This window comes from Anolis sagrei, chromosome 5, assembly GCF_037176765.1.
Source record: "Anolis sagrei isolate rAnoSag1 chromosome 5, rAnoSag1.mat, whole genome shotgun sequence".
Classification (NCBI taxonomy): domain Eukaryota; kingdom Metazoa; phylum Chordata; class Lepidosauria; order Squamata; family Dactyloidae; genus Anolis; species Anolis sagrei.
In genome coordinates, this window is record NC_090025.1 from 14291074 (window position 1) to 14308530 (window position 17457).

At 44.4% G+C, this 17457-nt stretch overlaps 1 protein-coding gene across 5 annotated transcripts in view; it reads left to right on the forward strand.

The window, feature by feature from the left end:
• Nucleotides 1–17457, forward strand: part of SEPTIN11 (septin 11) — a 165480-nt gene that overhangs the window by 113006 nt on the left and 35017 nt on the right. For all 5 annotated transcript variants that reach the window (XM_060779361.2, XM_067468568.1, XM_067468569.1 and 2 more), the window contains exon 7: nucleotides 1193–1361. In XM_060779361.2, the coding sequence (XP_060635344.1) occupies nucleotides 1193–1361 (169 nt within the window). The remainder of the gene's footprint in view (nucleotides 1–1192; nucleotides 1362–17457) is intronic.

A 17457-nucleotide genomic window follows, 5' to 3' on the forward strand; every position in this document is an offset into this window, starting at 1 on the left:
AAGGTCTATTTTCCCCAAACTCCACCAGGGTTCACATTTGGGCATATTGAGTATTTGTGCCAAGTTTGGTCCAGATCCATCATTGTTTGAGTCTACAGTGCACTCTGGATATAGGTGAACTACAACTCTCAAACTCAAGGTCAATGCCCACCAAACCCTTCCAGTATTTTCTGTTGGTCATAGGAGAACTGTGTGCCAAGTTTGGTTCAATTCCAACATTGGTGGGGTTCAGAATGCTCTTTGATTGTAGATGAACTATAAATCCCAGCAACTACAACTCCCAAATGACAAAATCATTTTTTTTAGTGAAGTACATACATTGGGTTGTTAGGTGTCTTGTGTCCAAATTTGGTGTCAATTCGTCCAGTGTTTAGGGAGTTATGTTAATCCCACAAACAAACATTAAATTTTTATTCATATAGATTTACAGTATTTATATTCTGCCCTTCTCACTCCACAGGGAACTCAGAGTGGATTACAGTGCACATATACACACAACATATGTAGACAAACACAGAGGCAATTTAAGCTTCATGAGGGTATGCTTGAATTCCGGCCACTGGGGGAGCTGTCGCTTCACTATCTACTTGAGTCCTTGATGGAGTACTTTCTCATTCTTTCACCCGCTGCTGGAGATTTTATGGCATCATAAATTAGTTAAATTAGCCTCCCCGCATAAGCGGTACCTAAATTTCATACTTGGCAAATGCAACTGTCTTTCAGGCTGCAAAGGTCAACAGCAAGCTAGACAAATGGTTGGGAGCTTACTCCAACCTGGGCTGGCCTCGAACTCATGACTTTTCGGTCAGTGGTGACTAAATGCAGCTGACTCCTAGCCAACTGCACAACATACGTAGAAGTCAACTTAAGAGCAAAGCTACAGAACCTACCTTGTTCATAAGTTGGGACTGTCAGTAATTTACAATGCAATAAAATATGAATGCTAATCTACCTTATAGCAATTCTGTCATAATCCCTCAGACAGTGGATGTGCATTACTTAGGAAAATCCCTTGGAGTGATGGTGACACCATGACAACCAATTAAGACTAAATTTTTTTAGGGCTTTATGTATCAGAAAAGCACACAAAGGAGTGGGAAAGGAGCGGAGGAGTGGTGTGGATTTCCATTGCATCTTTTGATTTACATTGTTGGAAATATATCGCTCCTCTCATGTATTATTTATTTTCTAGTTGAAAATGAAAACCACTGTGACTTTGTAAAGTTGCGTGAGATGCTGATAAGAGTGAACATGGAGGATCTGAGAGAGCAGACTCACAGTCGGCATTACGAGCTCTATCGCCGCTGCAAACTTGAAGAGATGGGATTCAAAGACACAGACCCGGACAGCAAACCATTCAGGTACAGAAAAGGATGAGGCCTTTGGAGAACCTATACAGTTCCGTGCATAGCTGATGCTTCACTGGAGAACAATCCTACAATGTGCCACAGGGGCCAAAAGACTGAGTTTTAGAATGAGAGCTGTTTTGTGCTCCTCCAGGTGTCTGATCTGGTCGTGGTGGCACGTGGTTTACTGCTTTTATTGCAAGTCATGCTACGCTGGGCTGCATTTGAAGTGTGTTTGGGAACTTTAGCAATTCAATATTAATATTCCTGAATTGGGAGAAGAACCACATAAAATAAAATGACACGTTCCTTATTTATTTATTTACAGTATCTAAATTCCGCCTTTCTCACCCTAAAGGGCACTCAGGGCAGATCACAGAACACATATATGGCAAACATTCAATGCCAATTATACAATGATAAGACTGACAACAGATAGAAGTATTGTACAGGCTTTTTCTGTTGTGACTGAGATGTTCCCTGATGATGAGGATGATGGGATTCAGATTCCTGGCTCTTTTTCTGTGCCTCAGATCTCTGGGCCTGCTTCTATGTCTTTTTCTGAGGCTCCCACAGACAGTGGAGAGTCAACAACACAGCAGCTCTCAGAAGAAAAGAATTTTAACGAAGGAAATAGCAAACAGGTGGGGAGGCTTTTGCCTCTTTCCCACGCTTATACTGAAAGTGCAGAAAGCCTTGATAGTGACCTGACCCGGCAGGCTCATTTTGATTTGTGGGTCAGGCGGAGTTCTTGCCTGGCCAGCAGATGGGAAGCCAGCTCGGGCCAAGGTCATCGCAATGCTTTCATGTTGGTGAGAGCTTAATGTTTTCATGTTAGAAAGGTATTTTGGCTTCTTGCAAACTAAGGGAAAGCGTCAGTTCAACATAGCTTATTAGCCTGAAAGTTTAATGGATTACCTTAGCTGGCAAGCAGCACGCTTGGGATTTCTTGCTTTGTGATTCTTGAGGCAGTTGTCTTTGCTTGTACCTTGTTTTTACCTAAAGATCTTTGGAACTGTATTCTGCATTTTACCCAAATCTTTGGAACTTTGCAATGCTTATTATTTATTTTGACTTGGATTTTTCCTCAATAAACTATAAAACCACAGTTCTTGTGTGGTGGTGTTTGGAAGCAAGGTGAAGCTTACTTTGAGTTGCAACATTTTCCATCTTTCGGCATCTTTGGAGGCTGTACTCGGTTCTGTCCACAAGGGGTGATGTCGCTCCATTTCCTTCCTCCTTTTTCTGATTGAAACGCCGTGTTTAAAATACCTCCCCACTTTAATGCAGTCCCTCTTTATCTACTTACATTGCTGTTTTCGATCTGTTCAATGGGCATGGAGCTGTGCTAAAGGTCAGGAGCTCACCCTCGGGTTGCATTGTAGTCGGTGGTCTGCTCTTTGCCACAGTCACATGTCATGGACTCCACTTTGTGGTCCCATTTCTTAAGATTGGCTTTGAATTTCTGTTCAGTGCCTTCCAAGTCTTCTGTGTGCCCAGGGGGAGTCTCTCATTTGTTTTTGTTTTGTTTTGTTTTGTTTTTTGTCGTGTCAGGAGTGACTTGAGAAACTGCAAGTCACTTCTGTTGTGAGAGAATTGGCCGTCTGCAAGGACGTTGCCCAGGGGACGCCTGGATGTTGGTTTTTTTTTGTTGATGTTTTATCATCCTTCTGGGAGGCTTCTCTCATGTCCCCACATGAGGAGCTGGAGCTGATAGAGGGAGCTCATCCGGCTCTCCCCGGATTTGAACCTGCAACCTGTCGATCTTCAGTCCTGCCAGCACAGGGGTTTAACCCACTGCACCACCGGGGGCTCCTCTCATTTGGTATCAGCAATGGATTGAACTTCTGGGTTTTAGTCTGCCACTTTTGTACTCTTGCTTGCTGAAGTGTTCCTGCGGGTATCTATGTAAGTCTTAGAAAACTATTTCTTTATTTAAGGCGTTGGTGTGCTGGCTGATATCCGAACAGGGAATGGGCCAGAGATGTTACTGCAGCTGCAGCTGGTGATTAACCTGCTGTGCCATATCCTCCCAACTGTTCAGGTGTGGCAGGGATAGCCCTAGTTAATCCTCTTGCCTGATTTTCCAGCTGCTTTTAATATGTCCTGCGTAAAGGAGAGGAGGCTGGATCCTGCCCTCCCCGGACAATGCAAATTGCTGCCGCCTGTCCTGGCTTGTGTGCTTCTTCCTCATTCATAACATTTACCATCTTGACCACACTCTGATGTTGCTTGGCCACATGTGCCCTAGTTTTCATCTGGGAAATGTTAAAAGAATATGACATGCTGCTCTCACATGCAGTTTTGAGTTAATCATACTGACCTGCTTTCAGGAATTTTGCATTCTGAGAAATGTGGCCTTCTCTTTTAAATCAATGCTTGTGTCTCTCAGTCTTTCTCACTTTCTATTTCTCTTTCTCAGTGGGATAGTCCTTTTTATATTCTTTGGGTAGCCAGTCAGTCCAGGCTCCAGACCCTTTCCTTCATAATAAATGAGCACTCGGAACTGTCTATTTGCAGAAATGCTCTGTGAGCATCGGCCCACAGAATTAGTCCTTCCACTGATCTTTTCCATAGGTTTTGGAAATAGCATGTCACACAGCATTATAGATTTAAGATCTTGGCATTATATTAAATGTCCTTTTGACCAGTAGCTGGCCACTTGGAGTGCCTCTGGTGTTGCTATAAGAAGATCCTCCATTTTTTATTTTTTATTTTTTTTTGTCATGTCAGGAGTGACTTGAGAAACTGCAAGTCGCTTCTGGTGTGAGAGAATTGGCTGTCTGCAAGGACGTTGCCCAGGGCATGCCCAGATGATTTGATGTTTTTATCATCCTTGTGGGAAGCTTCTCTCATGTCTCTGCATGAGGAGCTGGAGCTGATATAGGGAGCTCATCCACCTCTCCCTGGATTTGAACCTGCGACCTGTCGGTCTTCAGTCCTGCTGACACAGGGGTTTAACCCACTTTGCCACCAGGGGCTCCTAGGTCTTCCATTGTGCATGTGGCAAGGCTCGGATTGCATTGTAGTCGGTGGTCTGCTCTTCACCACACTCACATGTCATGGACTCCACTTTGTGGCCCCATTTCTTAAGGTTGGCTTTGCATTTCTGTTCAGAGCCTTCCAAGTCACCCAGTCTTCTGTGTGCCCAGGGGGAGTCTCTCATTTGGTATCAGCCATGGATTGAGGTTCTAGGTTTTAGCCTGCCACTTTTGGACTCTTGCTTGCTGAAGTGTTCCTGCAGGTATCTATGTAAGTCTTAGAAAACTATTTCTTTATTTAAGGCATTGGCGTGCTGGCTGATATCCGAACAGGGGGTGGGCCAGAGATGTCACTGCCTTGGTCCTTTCATTATTGGCTGCTACTTCCCAGTGGATGTCAGGTGGTGCAATACCAGCTAAACAGTACAATTTCTCCAGTGTTGTAGGGCATAGACATCCTGTGATAATGAGGGATGTCTCATTAAGAGCCACATCCACTATTTTAGCATAGTGAGATGTGGGCTTGCTTACTCAATAGCAAAGTAGCAAAGCGCAAGGCCAAATATCTTCACTGTATCTGGTTGTGATCCCCAGGTTGTGCCAGTCATCTTTCACACTATACTGTTTCTAGCACCCATGTTTTGCTTGATAGTCAAGTAGTGCTTCTTATAAGTCAGAGCGTGGTCCAGAGTGCTGCAATGGTCCAATGGACACTATACACAGATACTGTCCATGCAAGAGTGATAACTGGAAGCTTAGAGTATCTCTTTGGGTTCTTGAAACATCAAAATATTCTCCATATGTTTTCAAATTATCTATTCAGCTTTAAGGGAAAGGCAGCTGATATATTCAAGATGATAAACTCTGTGCCAAAGGTCAAATTCTGTGCTTGCTTGGCAATTCCAAAGATGGAAGGAATGCACACAAGCCTGAATGTTTTATTAGTTATATATGTGTGTCTGTGTGAGATCACTGCAAAAAGAAATATACAAAAGTTACTAGGTCACTATGTGGTTGGCTTTTTTTACTTGCCTGCCAGCATATACATTCCTTAAATAGTCCATTGGTGACGCATTGGTGGCCTGAAAGGAAGAGATGCAACCCTTAATTTACAAAAGCTTCTCTGGCTGGTTGGCTATGGATGGGTCTTATTCTCCAGCAGGCGGGACTGTAAGAAGCCATTCATAAGTCTTCCTTAATGGTATAAAACACCTCTGATTTATCCATCTCATCACTACTAGAGAGCCCTTTCCCCAAAATAAAAACAAAGGTTCTGTGGAATTACACAAGTGGGAGAATGAAGCATTACTTATCAAATGGCTCGGTCCCATCTGCTCAAGTCTTTCTGGATCTATTTTTCAGAAGACAAAGGCTTCTTGGATGAATCTACTGCAACAATGCTTGGGTTGCTTTGCCAGTTCCGTTCACCCAAAAGTGACAGATGCTGTTGGGTTGTCATTTGCCACCTACCCTCTCCTGTTTTTCTCCCCATCCATGTGGCTGAAGCAGGTTATCTGCCAAGTCTTTTCTGGAGCCAAGCCCCAGTTTCCGTCTGGACTGTGGCTGAATCAGCCTGTGCCTAATCTATTCCTTATGAACGTCATCTTCTCAATATCTTCTCCAGTAATAAGGGTTGTGTCACATCCATTTATTGGGGAAAGGAACATACATGATGTTTCCAGGGGAAGCAAATTGATTGTTGTTGTTAATATACATAGATTATGTGTTCATTTCCATTCTGGAAATTAGGCATGACCAAGAGTGTGGATATTTTGAGACCCATACCATGGTTTTGGAAGGATTGCTTTGAAGTATCATGAAGTTTGAGATGACAGATGAAAAATGTATATGGATCGGATTGTTGTTGTTTTTATATATATATATATATATATATATATATATATATATATATATATATATAATTTCCATTCTGGAAATTAGGCTTGACCAAGAGTGTGGATATTTTGAGACCCATGCCATGGTTTTGGAAGGATTGCTTTTAAGTAACACAAATTTTGAGATGACAGATGAAAAATGTATATGGATCTTTTCTCATAGAATCGAATAAAGAACCATTGCATTTCTTTTCCCTTATATTAACACATTACTGAAATCATATCTGCAGTTTAAAAGGTAAAGGTAAAGGTAGTCCCCTGACATTAAGTCCAGTCATGTCTGATTCTGGGGTGTGGTGCTCAATTCCATTTCTAAACCGAAGAGCCGGCGTTGCCCATAGACACCTTCAAGGTCATGTGGCCGGCATGACTGCATGGAGCGCCATTACCTTCCTGCCGGAGCGGTACCTATTGATCTATTCACATTTGCATGTTTTTGAACTGCTAGATTGGCAGAAGCTAGGGCTGACAGCAGAAGCTCGCGCCACTCCCTGGAATCGAACCTGCGATCTTTCCTTCAACAAGCTCAGCAGCTCAGCAGTTTAACCCATGCACCACCGGGGGCTCTGCAGTTTACCTCGTAGCAATTGCTGATATATATGCCTTAAGTAATATTGGCTGGAATACAGTTTTGCAGTTGTGGATGGAGAGCTTTGAATTATGGATCCACAACTGATCTATATTTACGTACATTATGTAGTCATGATAGTAGTAATTACTCATATAGTCATGGGTTATGGATCCATAACTGATCTCTATTCACATATACCATGTAATCGTGATCATGGCACTATTGCCATGATTGTGAATGCCTTCTGAAATCACAAGCTGTGTTAGGCAGCCACTGGAGTTGGTGAAGTTGTGCAGCTGGCAATTGGGATGCAGAAAGGTGACACTTTTGCCTTCTTTCCACCAGCCAGTAAGGCTGTGATGAGATCTTGTGACAGGATAGTTCAACTTCTCCAAGTTCAACTACTTCTGATTGTAGTTGAACTTCTGATACTACCATCTTGCTTTCTGGTGGGAGAGGCTAGAAATGTCATCCTCCCGTATTCTGATTGCCAGTAGAACAGACCTCTTTTTCACAATCTGGAGGGTACAAGGTAAAGTATCATATATGTTCATATATATGTTGACTTAGTATATAACTCAAAGGTAGTTCTGGGAGCAAAACTATATATTTTGATATGGCCCTGGATAAGTCAAAAGTAAATCCATGGCGAAGGAAAAGCACCAGTACTGAAAAATCCTGATAGTGGCACCAAAACTAAAAGAGTGGAGGGAGTTGGTGCCCATTTTAGGTTCTCTCATTATTGACTAAGCTCTTGCCTTCCATCACTCCCATCAGAGGAGGGGATAGTTCGTTTTTGTTGTTGTTATTAGCAATTAAGATATGGTACTCACATTGATTTATGGATGAGTCAATACCGGGTGTTTGGGTTGTTGTTTTTTAAACCAAAATTTCTAAACCTAGACATGAGTATGTAAGGTTGCTGTGGTAAGATTGTACCAGGAGATGCTATTTAGTTTCATATACATAACTAAGCAGACGATGTAGAATTCCAGTCATTGTTATTGTACTGATAGCTGCTGTTTGGATGTGCTATAGTAAGACAAACCCACACAGGAGTCTAAATCTGTCATTGTTGTCTTTCTCCTGGGAATCTACATCCTGTTTTTCTGAGTTTGGCCGCTGTGTAGGTGTTACTTTAAATGCTTCTCTGAAAAGTAGGTGAACTTCTCCAAGGTAATCCAAATGCTCAACACATTATTATTATTATTATTATTTGCAAAACTGGGGAGCAAAATTGGCCAGCTCTCATGCTGAATCACTATGTGTGAATGCCTTGTCTATGTCGGTTATTAAAGTTGCAGCCTGTTCTTCTTCCAAAGGAACTCAAGAAGACAGATATGCAGATAGCTCCTTGATGGATTTTAACTTGAATTTTAAACTGCATATTTCTAATATTTCGTTATGTAATTCTCCTAAGGTGGACTTGTCTACCAAAGAGTGTGTTCAGAACATTTATTTAATATTTATTTTAAATATTTCGCTATCATGCCTAAGTTGATGTACAACAGGGGTTTTTTCCGTGTCAGGAGCGACTTGAGAAACTGCAAGTCGTTTCTGGTGCCACAGTAAAAACAATACAAAGATTGCTGTAGAGGCCAAGTCTCATTTACCTGGAAATTCAAAATACAGTCATCTCTTCACAGTAGTGGTCTTGATTTTTGCAGATTTAATTGTGAATATAATTTAAATCTAGGAATCTCTGTTGTTGTTCATTCGTTCAGTCGTCTCCGACTCTTCGTGACCTCATGGACCAGCCCACGCCAGAGCTCCCTGTCGGCCGTCACCACCCCCAGCTCCTTCAAGGTCAGTCCAGTCACTTCAAGGATGCCATCCATCCATCTTGCCCTTGGTCGGCCCCTCTTCCTTTTGCCTTCCACTTTCCCCAGCATCATTGTCTTCTCTAGCCTTTGCTGTCTCCTCATGATGTGGCCAAAGTACTTCAACTTTGTCTCTAGTATCCTTCCCTCCAGTGAGCAGCCGGGCTTTATTTCCTGGAGGATGGACTGGTTGGATCTTCTCGCAGTCCAAGCAAGGCACTCTCAGAACTTTCCTCCAACACCACAGCTCAAAAGCATCTCTCTTCCTTCGCTAAGGTCCAGCTCTCACATCCGTAGGTTACTACAGGGAATACCATGGCTTTGACTAGGCGGATCTTTGTTGCCAGTCTGATGTCTCTACTCTTTACTATTTTATCGAGACTGGACATTGCTCTCCTCCCAAGAAGTAAGCGTCTTCTGATTTCCTGGCCACAGTCTAGGTCCTCCAATATGATAATATGGTCAACTTCCTCTAGTTATGCTGGAGACTTGGAGATTTCTAGAGAAAATACCTTTCTAGGAATCTCTAGGTCTTCCAATACAATTGTACGACTAGCTTAAAGTGAAAGTTGACCATAATGTTATGTTGGACGAGCTGGAAATTCCTAAAAAGATGTTCTCTTAGGTGAAAAGAAAAAGAAATGTTATTTATTGTGATTTTGACTTCCTTGTGCACCCTAACCCCAGAGACTGTGGAGTGCTGACTGTACTCCAAAAAACTAGACCCATTGCTGCCAGTATCCCTCTTCTGCCTTTGGGGAAAGAGGGATAGCCCCATGCCCAGCACCCACGGAGTCTTTCCTGAAGTAGTCCTAATAAGGGAAAGAGGAGAGGAGAGAACACCACTTACACAAGGCCCTTGTAGAAAGCATATGTCCCCAATACTTCATCCAGCCAATGTGGTGCTTACCAGAACAGAGGGTTTCCAAAGAGGAAGTGAAGAAAGAGAGGAGGTTGAAGAAACCATAGATTAGGATTCTTCCTTCTTGTTTCAATGCCCAAGTCAGCAAACAGATAAATCTCTTCCCTCTCCATGCTCTCTGCAAATGAACTTCAGGCTGTTAATCTTTCCAAACCAGCCTGGACTCTTCAACCAGCTTATGTCCCTTTTTGACAAGGTACCGTAAGCATTCTGCAAACTCTGAAATTAAGCTAGATAAGAGGGGCTGGCGAATCATTTCCAAATAAAGAGCAGCAAAGGTCTCTTGATGCTTTGTTGGTGTCGTGAAAACTTAAGCAAACTCATTGGCAAACCTGACATGCAATTGTGCAAAATTAACAGTTGCTTGTAGCCTTTTAAGGACCATTTTGAAGCAGAAACTGAGGCAGCGTCAGCAGACCATGCAGACAAACTTTCTTGTCTCAGTGGGTTGAGAAGGGAAGTGGGTCAGAGGAGCTTTTTTACCACACAGGAACTTTGATATTTATTTATTTACTGTATTTTTATATGTTAGCCTCAGTTTGCTTTACACTCATTTCTAAAGAGCCCAACATAGCAAAACAGTTCTGAGGAGGTTTTCCTGGTGCTTCCATATGGAAAATATCCTAGGAAAAATATTGTTATGGTGTATGACAGTGTATTTATTTAATATATTACATTGTTTATTTATTATTTATTTATTATTACACTTGTATACCGCTAATATCTCAGCCTAAGTCGGCGACTCATTGCGGTTTACAACATCTAAAACAACAATATTCAATTTAAAAACATAAAAACACATATAAAATACAGAATTATTGGGCCACCAATAATAATCCAAATGCATCTCGTAACTGGAATCACAATCCAAATTCGTCGTCTGTAATTACCAATCCTTAATCGTCAAAATTCGTTTCGTCGGATTATCCGAATGCTTGTTCAAACATCCATGTCTTTAGTTTTTTCCGAAACGCCATGAGCGAGGGGGCTGACCTTATCTCTATAGGGAGGGTGTTCCAAAGCCGAGGGGCCACCACAGAAAAGGCTCTGTCTCTCGTTCCTGCCAGCCGCACCTGTGAAGCCGGCGGGATAGAGAGCAGGGCCTCCCCAGAAGATCTTAGGGTCCTGGCAGGCTGATAGGCTGAGATACGTTCGGATAGATAAGTTGGGCCAGAACCGTTTAGGGCTTTAAAGGCCAACGCCAGCACTTTGAATTGAGCCCGGTAGCAGATCGGCAGCCAGTGGAGCTGGTGCAGCAGAGGAGTTGTGTGCTCCCTGTGCCCCGCTCCTGCTAGTATCATGGCTGCCGCCCGTTGGACTAATTGGAGCTTCCGGACCGTCTTCAAAGGCAACCCCACGTAGAGAGCGTTGCAGTAATCAAGGCGGGATGTAACCAGAGCATGGACTACCGTGGCTAAGTCAGACTTCCCGGTCGCAGTTGGCGCACAAGTTTTAACTGTGCGAATGCTCCCCTGGTCACCGCCGAAACCTGGGGTTCCAGGCTCAGCGATGAGTCCAGGATCACACCCAAACTGCGAACCTGCGTCTTCAGGGGGAGTGCGACCCCGTCCAACACAGGTTGTAACCCTATACCCTGTTCGGCCTTACGACTAACCAGGAGTACCTCTGTCTTGTCTGGATTCAATTTCAATTTGTTCGCCCCCATCCAGATCGTCACAGCGGCCAAGCAGCGGTTCAGGACCTCGACAGCCTCCTTAGTAGCAGGTGGAAAGGAGTGACAGAGTTGGACATCATCTGCGTACAGATGGCATCGCACTCCGAAACTCCGGATGATCTCGCCCAGCGGCTTCATGTAGATGTTAAACAACATGGGAGACAGTATTGAACCCTGAGGAACTCCACAAGACAAAGGTTGTGGAGTTGAGCAGGAGTCTCCCAGTAACACCATCTGAGACCAACCCTCGAGGAATGAGTGGAGCCACTGCAGGACAGTGCCTCCAAGACCCATCCCCGCGAGGTGTCCCAGAAGGATACCGTGGTCGACGGTATCGAAGGCCGCTGAGAGGTCGAGCAGCACCAACAGGGACACACTCCCCCTGTCGAGCTCCCGACGCAGATCATCCACTAAGGCGACCAAGGCTGTCTCGGTACCATGCCCCGGCCTGAAGCCAGACTGTGCCGGATCCAGAAAATCCGTGTCTACCAAGAATGCCTGGAGTTGTGAGGCCACCACACGTTCCATGACTTTGCCCAAAAAGGGGAGATTGGAAACAGGCCGATAGTTGACGAATTGAGTGGGATCCAGTGATGGTTTCTTCAACAGCGGTTTTATCACAGCTTGTTTTAAGCTGGCTGGAATTTTGCCCTCCCAGAGGGAGGCATTAACCACCACCTTCACCCACTCGGCCAATCCCCCTCTGGCCTCCTTCAGAAGCCAGGATGGGCAGGGGTCTAGGATGCATGTGGTAGCTCTCATTCCTCCAAGCACCTTGTCCACATCCTCGGATTGAACCAATTGAAATGAATCCATCAAAATCGGACAAGCAGATGCTCGTGTTACATCCTCAGATACTGCCGTTAATATGGTATCCAGTCCAGAGCGGATCAAAGCGACTTTGTCTGCGAAGAACTGAGCAAAAGCTTCACAGCGAGCTGCCGAGTCATCAGGGCACCCATCCTGGGTGATGGGTTTTAATAGGCCTCTGACAACTCGGAACAGTTCAGCCGGACGGTTCTTTGCAGACGCAATAGTGGCCGCGAAGAAGATCTTCTTTGCGGCTCTTATTGCCGCGGCATATTATTATTATTTATTATTATTTCATTCACTTATACCCCGCCCTTCTCACCCTGAGGGGGACTCAGGGCGGCTTACAGGGAGGGCACAATTAGATGCCCCATCACACAACAAGTAATTCAAAAATATAACAATTCAGCAATTAAATTAAAACATCAATACATAATAAAATCATAAAACCTAAAACAATCTCATGTCAGAGTCCATATATCAGAGTCCATCCATCCGTTCTACTCCGTTTGTCCTTGTCTATTGCCAAGTCCTTGAGTTAATTGTCAGAGTGACCAAAAGCTTGGTCCCACATCCAGGTCTTTAGTTTTTTCCTAAATGCTAGGAGGGAAGTCGCCGATCTAATCTCCCCGGGGAGTGAGTTCCACAGGCGGGGGGCCGCCACTAAGAAGGCCCTGCTCCTCGTCCCCGCCAGCCTCACTTGTGAGACTGGCGGGGTCGAGAGCAGGGCCTCCCCGGAAGATCTTAAACTTCGAGGTGGGATGTAGAGGGAGATCCGTTCGGACAAATACACTGGGCCGGAACCTTAAAAAGGACACAAACCGTGTTCGATTTGGCTCGCTCGGATCCGAACGCCACACGCTCTCTAGTTTCCTCTTCTTTCGCTTCAACGCTGCCAGCTCCTCGGTGAACCAAGGGGCTGGTTTAGCTCGGCTACTTGAGAGGGGACGTTCTGGAGCGATCGTGTCTATTGCCCTAGTCATCTCCCCATTCCAGAGAGTGACCAGGGCATCAACAGGATCACCAACCGAGGTGGCGGGAAATTCTCCAAGAGCCATCAGGAATCCATCTGGATCCATAAGCCTCCTGGGGCGGACCAGTTTAATGGGTCCTCCACCTCTGCGGAGGTTGGGGGGTGCAGTGAGTCTAAAGCTGACCAGGTGGTGGTCGGTCCATGGCAACGGAGAGATGGATAACTCCTCAACACCGCCACCTTCCTCCCATCCCTGGCAGAAAACCAAGTCCAATGTATGTCCAGCACTGTGGGTGGGGCCAGATACCTGTTGGGACAGCCCCATGGTTGCCATGGTAGACATGAAGTCCTGAGCCGCTCCCGATAAGGCAGCCTCGGCATGGACATTGAAGTCCCCCAGCACAAGCAGCCGTTGGGACTCCAATGCCAGGTCCGAGACCACCCCCGCAAGCTCAGGTAGGGAGACTGTAGTGCAGCGAGGTGGACGGCACACTAACAGAATCCCTAATCTGTCCCGGTCACCCACCCTCAGGTGGACGCATTCAAAATTTGTAGACTGCGGGATGGGGGCCCTGGTCAGAAGAATGGAATCTCTATAGACCACTGCAACTCCGCCTCCCCGCCCTCCGGATCTCGGTTGGTGCTGCACAGAGAAACCTGGCGGGCAAAGCTGGGTCAAATTCACGCCTCCCGCTTCGTCCAACCAGGTCTCTGTGATGCACGCCAGATCTGCCTGTTCATCCAGGATTAAATCCTGGATGAAAGTTGTTTTACCATTGACAGATCTGGCGTTCAACAGCACAACTTTCAATTCGGAGGGACCGCCAGCCTGGTTACACCGACTTATCATATCAGGAGACCGATTTGGGATTACTAATGTTGTTGCACATTCCCTAGGCCGAATTAAAGGTCTCCCTTTCCCGTATCTCCCCCTCCCCACCACGACTTCTATGGGGGCTCCTCGGTTAACGGAACCCTCTCCCTCCTCCATGACGCGTACGGTGGCCATAACATTAACCCATAGTTTATTTCCCAATCCTAATGTGTTATAAACAGGTCTTTCAGACCTCCTGCTGCAAGGAGTACGGATTAAAGTGAGCCTTCCACACTTACAGGTTTCACTTTTGTGGATTTTCTTACTGGCAGTATTGATTACAATTTTCTTTTTAAGCAACCTCTAAGTCTTTCATTATGACTTTGTGATCAACTGCTAGCAGAAGTTGATCATGGCATCATGTTGGATGACCAAGAGATTACTAGAAGGGTGTTCTGTAGTGTTTTCCTTTTTAATTTGTTGCCCCCCACCCCCCAATTTTATGGGAATCCTGTGCACTAACCTCGACAAATATGAATGGACAATTGTATATATGGTAGCACAGCAGGTTCATCCCATGCCAAAATTAGTTTGCAGGTCCTGGACAATTGATCCAGGTGTTTCGGAGTGTGAGTAAATAGCTCATAAATAGCCTGAGTTTTGAGGGAAGATAGAATAAAAAAATCTTACAGTTGGAATGGGCCACAGAGGCCATCTAATCCAATCAGAGCCCTGTAAGAATATACAGTTGCAGGACTCCTGAAAAAAAAATACTCCTTCAACCTCAGATTCTTGGTTGATTCCACTGTTGAATGGCACTTACAGCAAAGATGTTCTTCCTGATGTTTAGGTGGAATCTGCTTTCTTATCATTTGAATCCATTGATTCATATCACAGTCTCTCTAGAGCATCTGAAAACGAACTTGTTCCATTCCATACAGATTTTTGTTTTCAAGTATTTAAATATAGATAACGTGATAGCTCTCCGTCGTCTCTTCTCAAAGAGGCTTCTTTCGATTACTGTTCCCAGAATCTACCCACCAAGGTGCCTTGTTGGCTGGAACATTCTCAGGGCTATAGTAATAAATGAAGTATTGTTTCATTCAGATTAGGCAAGCATCCAAGATTAGGCAAGCACCCACCCTGGCAGCCTTCGGGAGAAGCCTAAAAACTTGGCTTTTCCGGTGTGCCTTTGAGGAATGAGTAACAAATCCCCACACCATGTCTCTCCCAGTGCAAAATTCTCCTTCTGATGCACCTCAGTGAAGATTAACCCCATTGTTCATCCCATCTGGGTCTCCCACTAGTTACACTACTCTATTTATCTATCTCATCCAGATATTTTACAATTTGCATTTGGCCCAGCCCAGAGTGTTTAATTCTTTTATCATTTTATATCTTAGGTTTATTTCATTGTATTATTTTGTTATTGTTTGTACTTTATTTGATGTTATTATCTGTAGTATGCATTTTACTTTGCCTTATTGTAATCCTTGGGCTTGGCCTCATGTTAGCCGCCCCAAGTCCCCTTGGGGAGATGGTGGTGGTGTATAAATAAAGTTTATTATTATTTGAAACACAACAAGATGAGTCCACAGAAGACACTCTGCTGGCTGTTGTATTGGATCACACATCAGATACTTCCCAAGTGTCTAGGACTGTGTTATGTGTGATGTATCAGCGAATAATGCGTGCAGATCCTAGTAAGGTGGCCTTCTGCAGCTGGCAGATGGTAATTTTGTCAGCCCCAATTGTGTTTAAGTGCAGGCCAAGGTCTTTAGGCACTGAACCCAGTGTGCCTATAACCACTGGGACCACCTTGGCTGGCTTGTGCCAGAGTCTTTGCAGTTCGATGTTTAAATCCTCATATCATGTCAGCTTTTCCAGTTGTTTCTCTTCAATCCTTCTGTCACTTAGGATTGCAACATCGACAATCCATACTTTGTTCTTTAATACGATCGTGAGGTCAAGAGTATTGTGCTCCAAAGCTCTTTCTGTTTGAATTCGGAAGTCTCAGAGTAGCTTGACATGTTCATTTTCTGTAACTTTTTCTGGCTTGTGATCCCACCAGTTCTTTTTCGCAGGCAGATGGTATTTGTGGCACAAGTTCCAATGAATCATCTGAGCAATGGTATTATGCCTCTGCTTGCAGTCTGTCTGCGCGATCTTCTTGCAGCAGCTGAGGATGTGATCTATTGTTTCATCTGCTTCCACAGCAGAGTCTACATTTGGGATCTGTCATCGACTTTTCAATTCTGGCATTATTATTATTATTATTATTATTATTATTATTATCTCTTTTGTCATGTCAACACTTCCATCTCACAACAATTGTGCAAATTGACTTCCATGCCAGAGCAGGAGTTTTGAATCAAGATGTTTCATGCCATGTCTGGCACTGTGTCCTATGTCACCGTGGTCCTTCTCTATTGGGCTGTTACAATCCCTTGATGTAGATAAATACATGCATGGCTAAATGCAAGAGAGGAATGACAATCGGACTGGTGATTCACACTAGCATATCAGTCCACTATTTGGGTGTGAGTCACTTTTTCATGTGTAGCAACAGGGATGTGGGTGGAGGAACAGATACAAAAGCTGTCTCCAGTAAGAGACAGAATTGTCCTGTGGGTTACCAAGCAGCTTGATACCCAGCAGGGCAGGCTTACCATTGATGGAGGCAGCTTTTGCTTCTTTTTGTGCATTCCCTGCCAGTGTATCTCTGCCACTTTGTCTCCATCTACTTTTGCCGGCCAATAGGCTCTTAGCCAGAATGGTGGAAGTAAATAACAAAGCATGTTTGACAGATCTATATGTGCCATCACACCCAGACACTATAAAGTTAAAACTAAGATGTGCTTATCTCTTTATCCGGGTGAACTGCAAATGCCTTACTCAGAAGCTCAGAATTCCCAGCAACTGAGGCCAGTCCAGATTTGAACATCAAACAGAACATTTATTTCTCAAAGTCCTTGACAGACTTGGCACAGCTTGATAAAGTTACAAACAGAAACAGTCAACTTGTGAAACCATATAGATGTTCTTTCCTTCCCTTTTCCTTCAGCTGCCAAGTTAACTTTCCCCAACGGTAGAAAAATCCTGGGATCTTTTACCCTAACCCTGAGCTGCTATCTTTTAGAAAGAGCAGGTCTTCCCCTATCTGAGCTCAAGGTCAGTTTGGGGATGAAGTAATGGAGCCTCTCCCAATGGCAGAGAAATCCTGAGATATTCCCTGCCCCAGTGCTGAGCTGCTATCCTTTAGAAAGAGTAGGTCTTTCTCTATCTGAGCTCAGCACCAGTTTCAAAGGCAAGAGGGTAACCGTACTCACAATGGCCTGTCCGAGCTGCCTAGCTTGGCCACCAGCACATCTGAGGCTTTTTCTATACTGAAGAAGGCAGGAGAGCTTCTCCAAAATGGAGATCTCATCCCCAGGAAAAAGGGCGGTCTCTAGACCAAAAGCATACCTTTTAAACCAATAACAGCAAAGGGCTTGCAGCCTGGCTTCCAGCCTCTGTTAATGTTTAACTTTCAGGGTGCTGCTGAGACTGTAGCAACCCTGGGGGGAAATGCAAAGAGATGCTTTTTTTAAAAAAATATTTTTTATTACTTTTCTTAAAATTACAGATATATAGATAGATAGTGCTAGAAA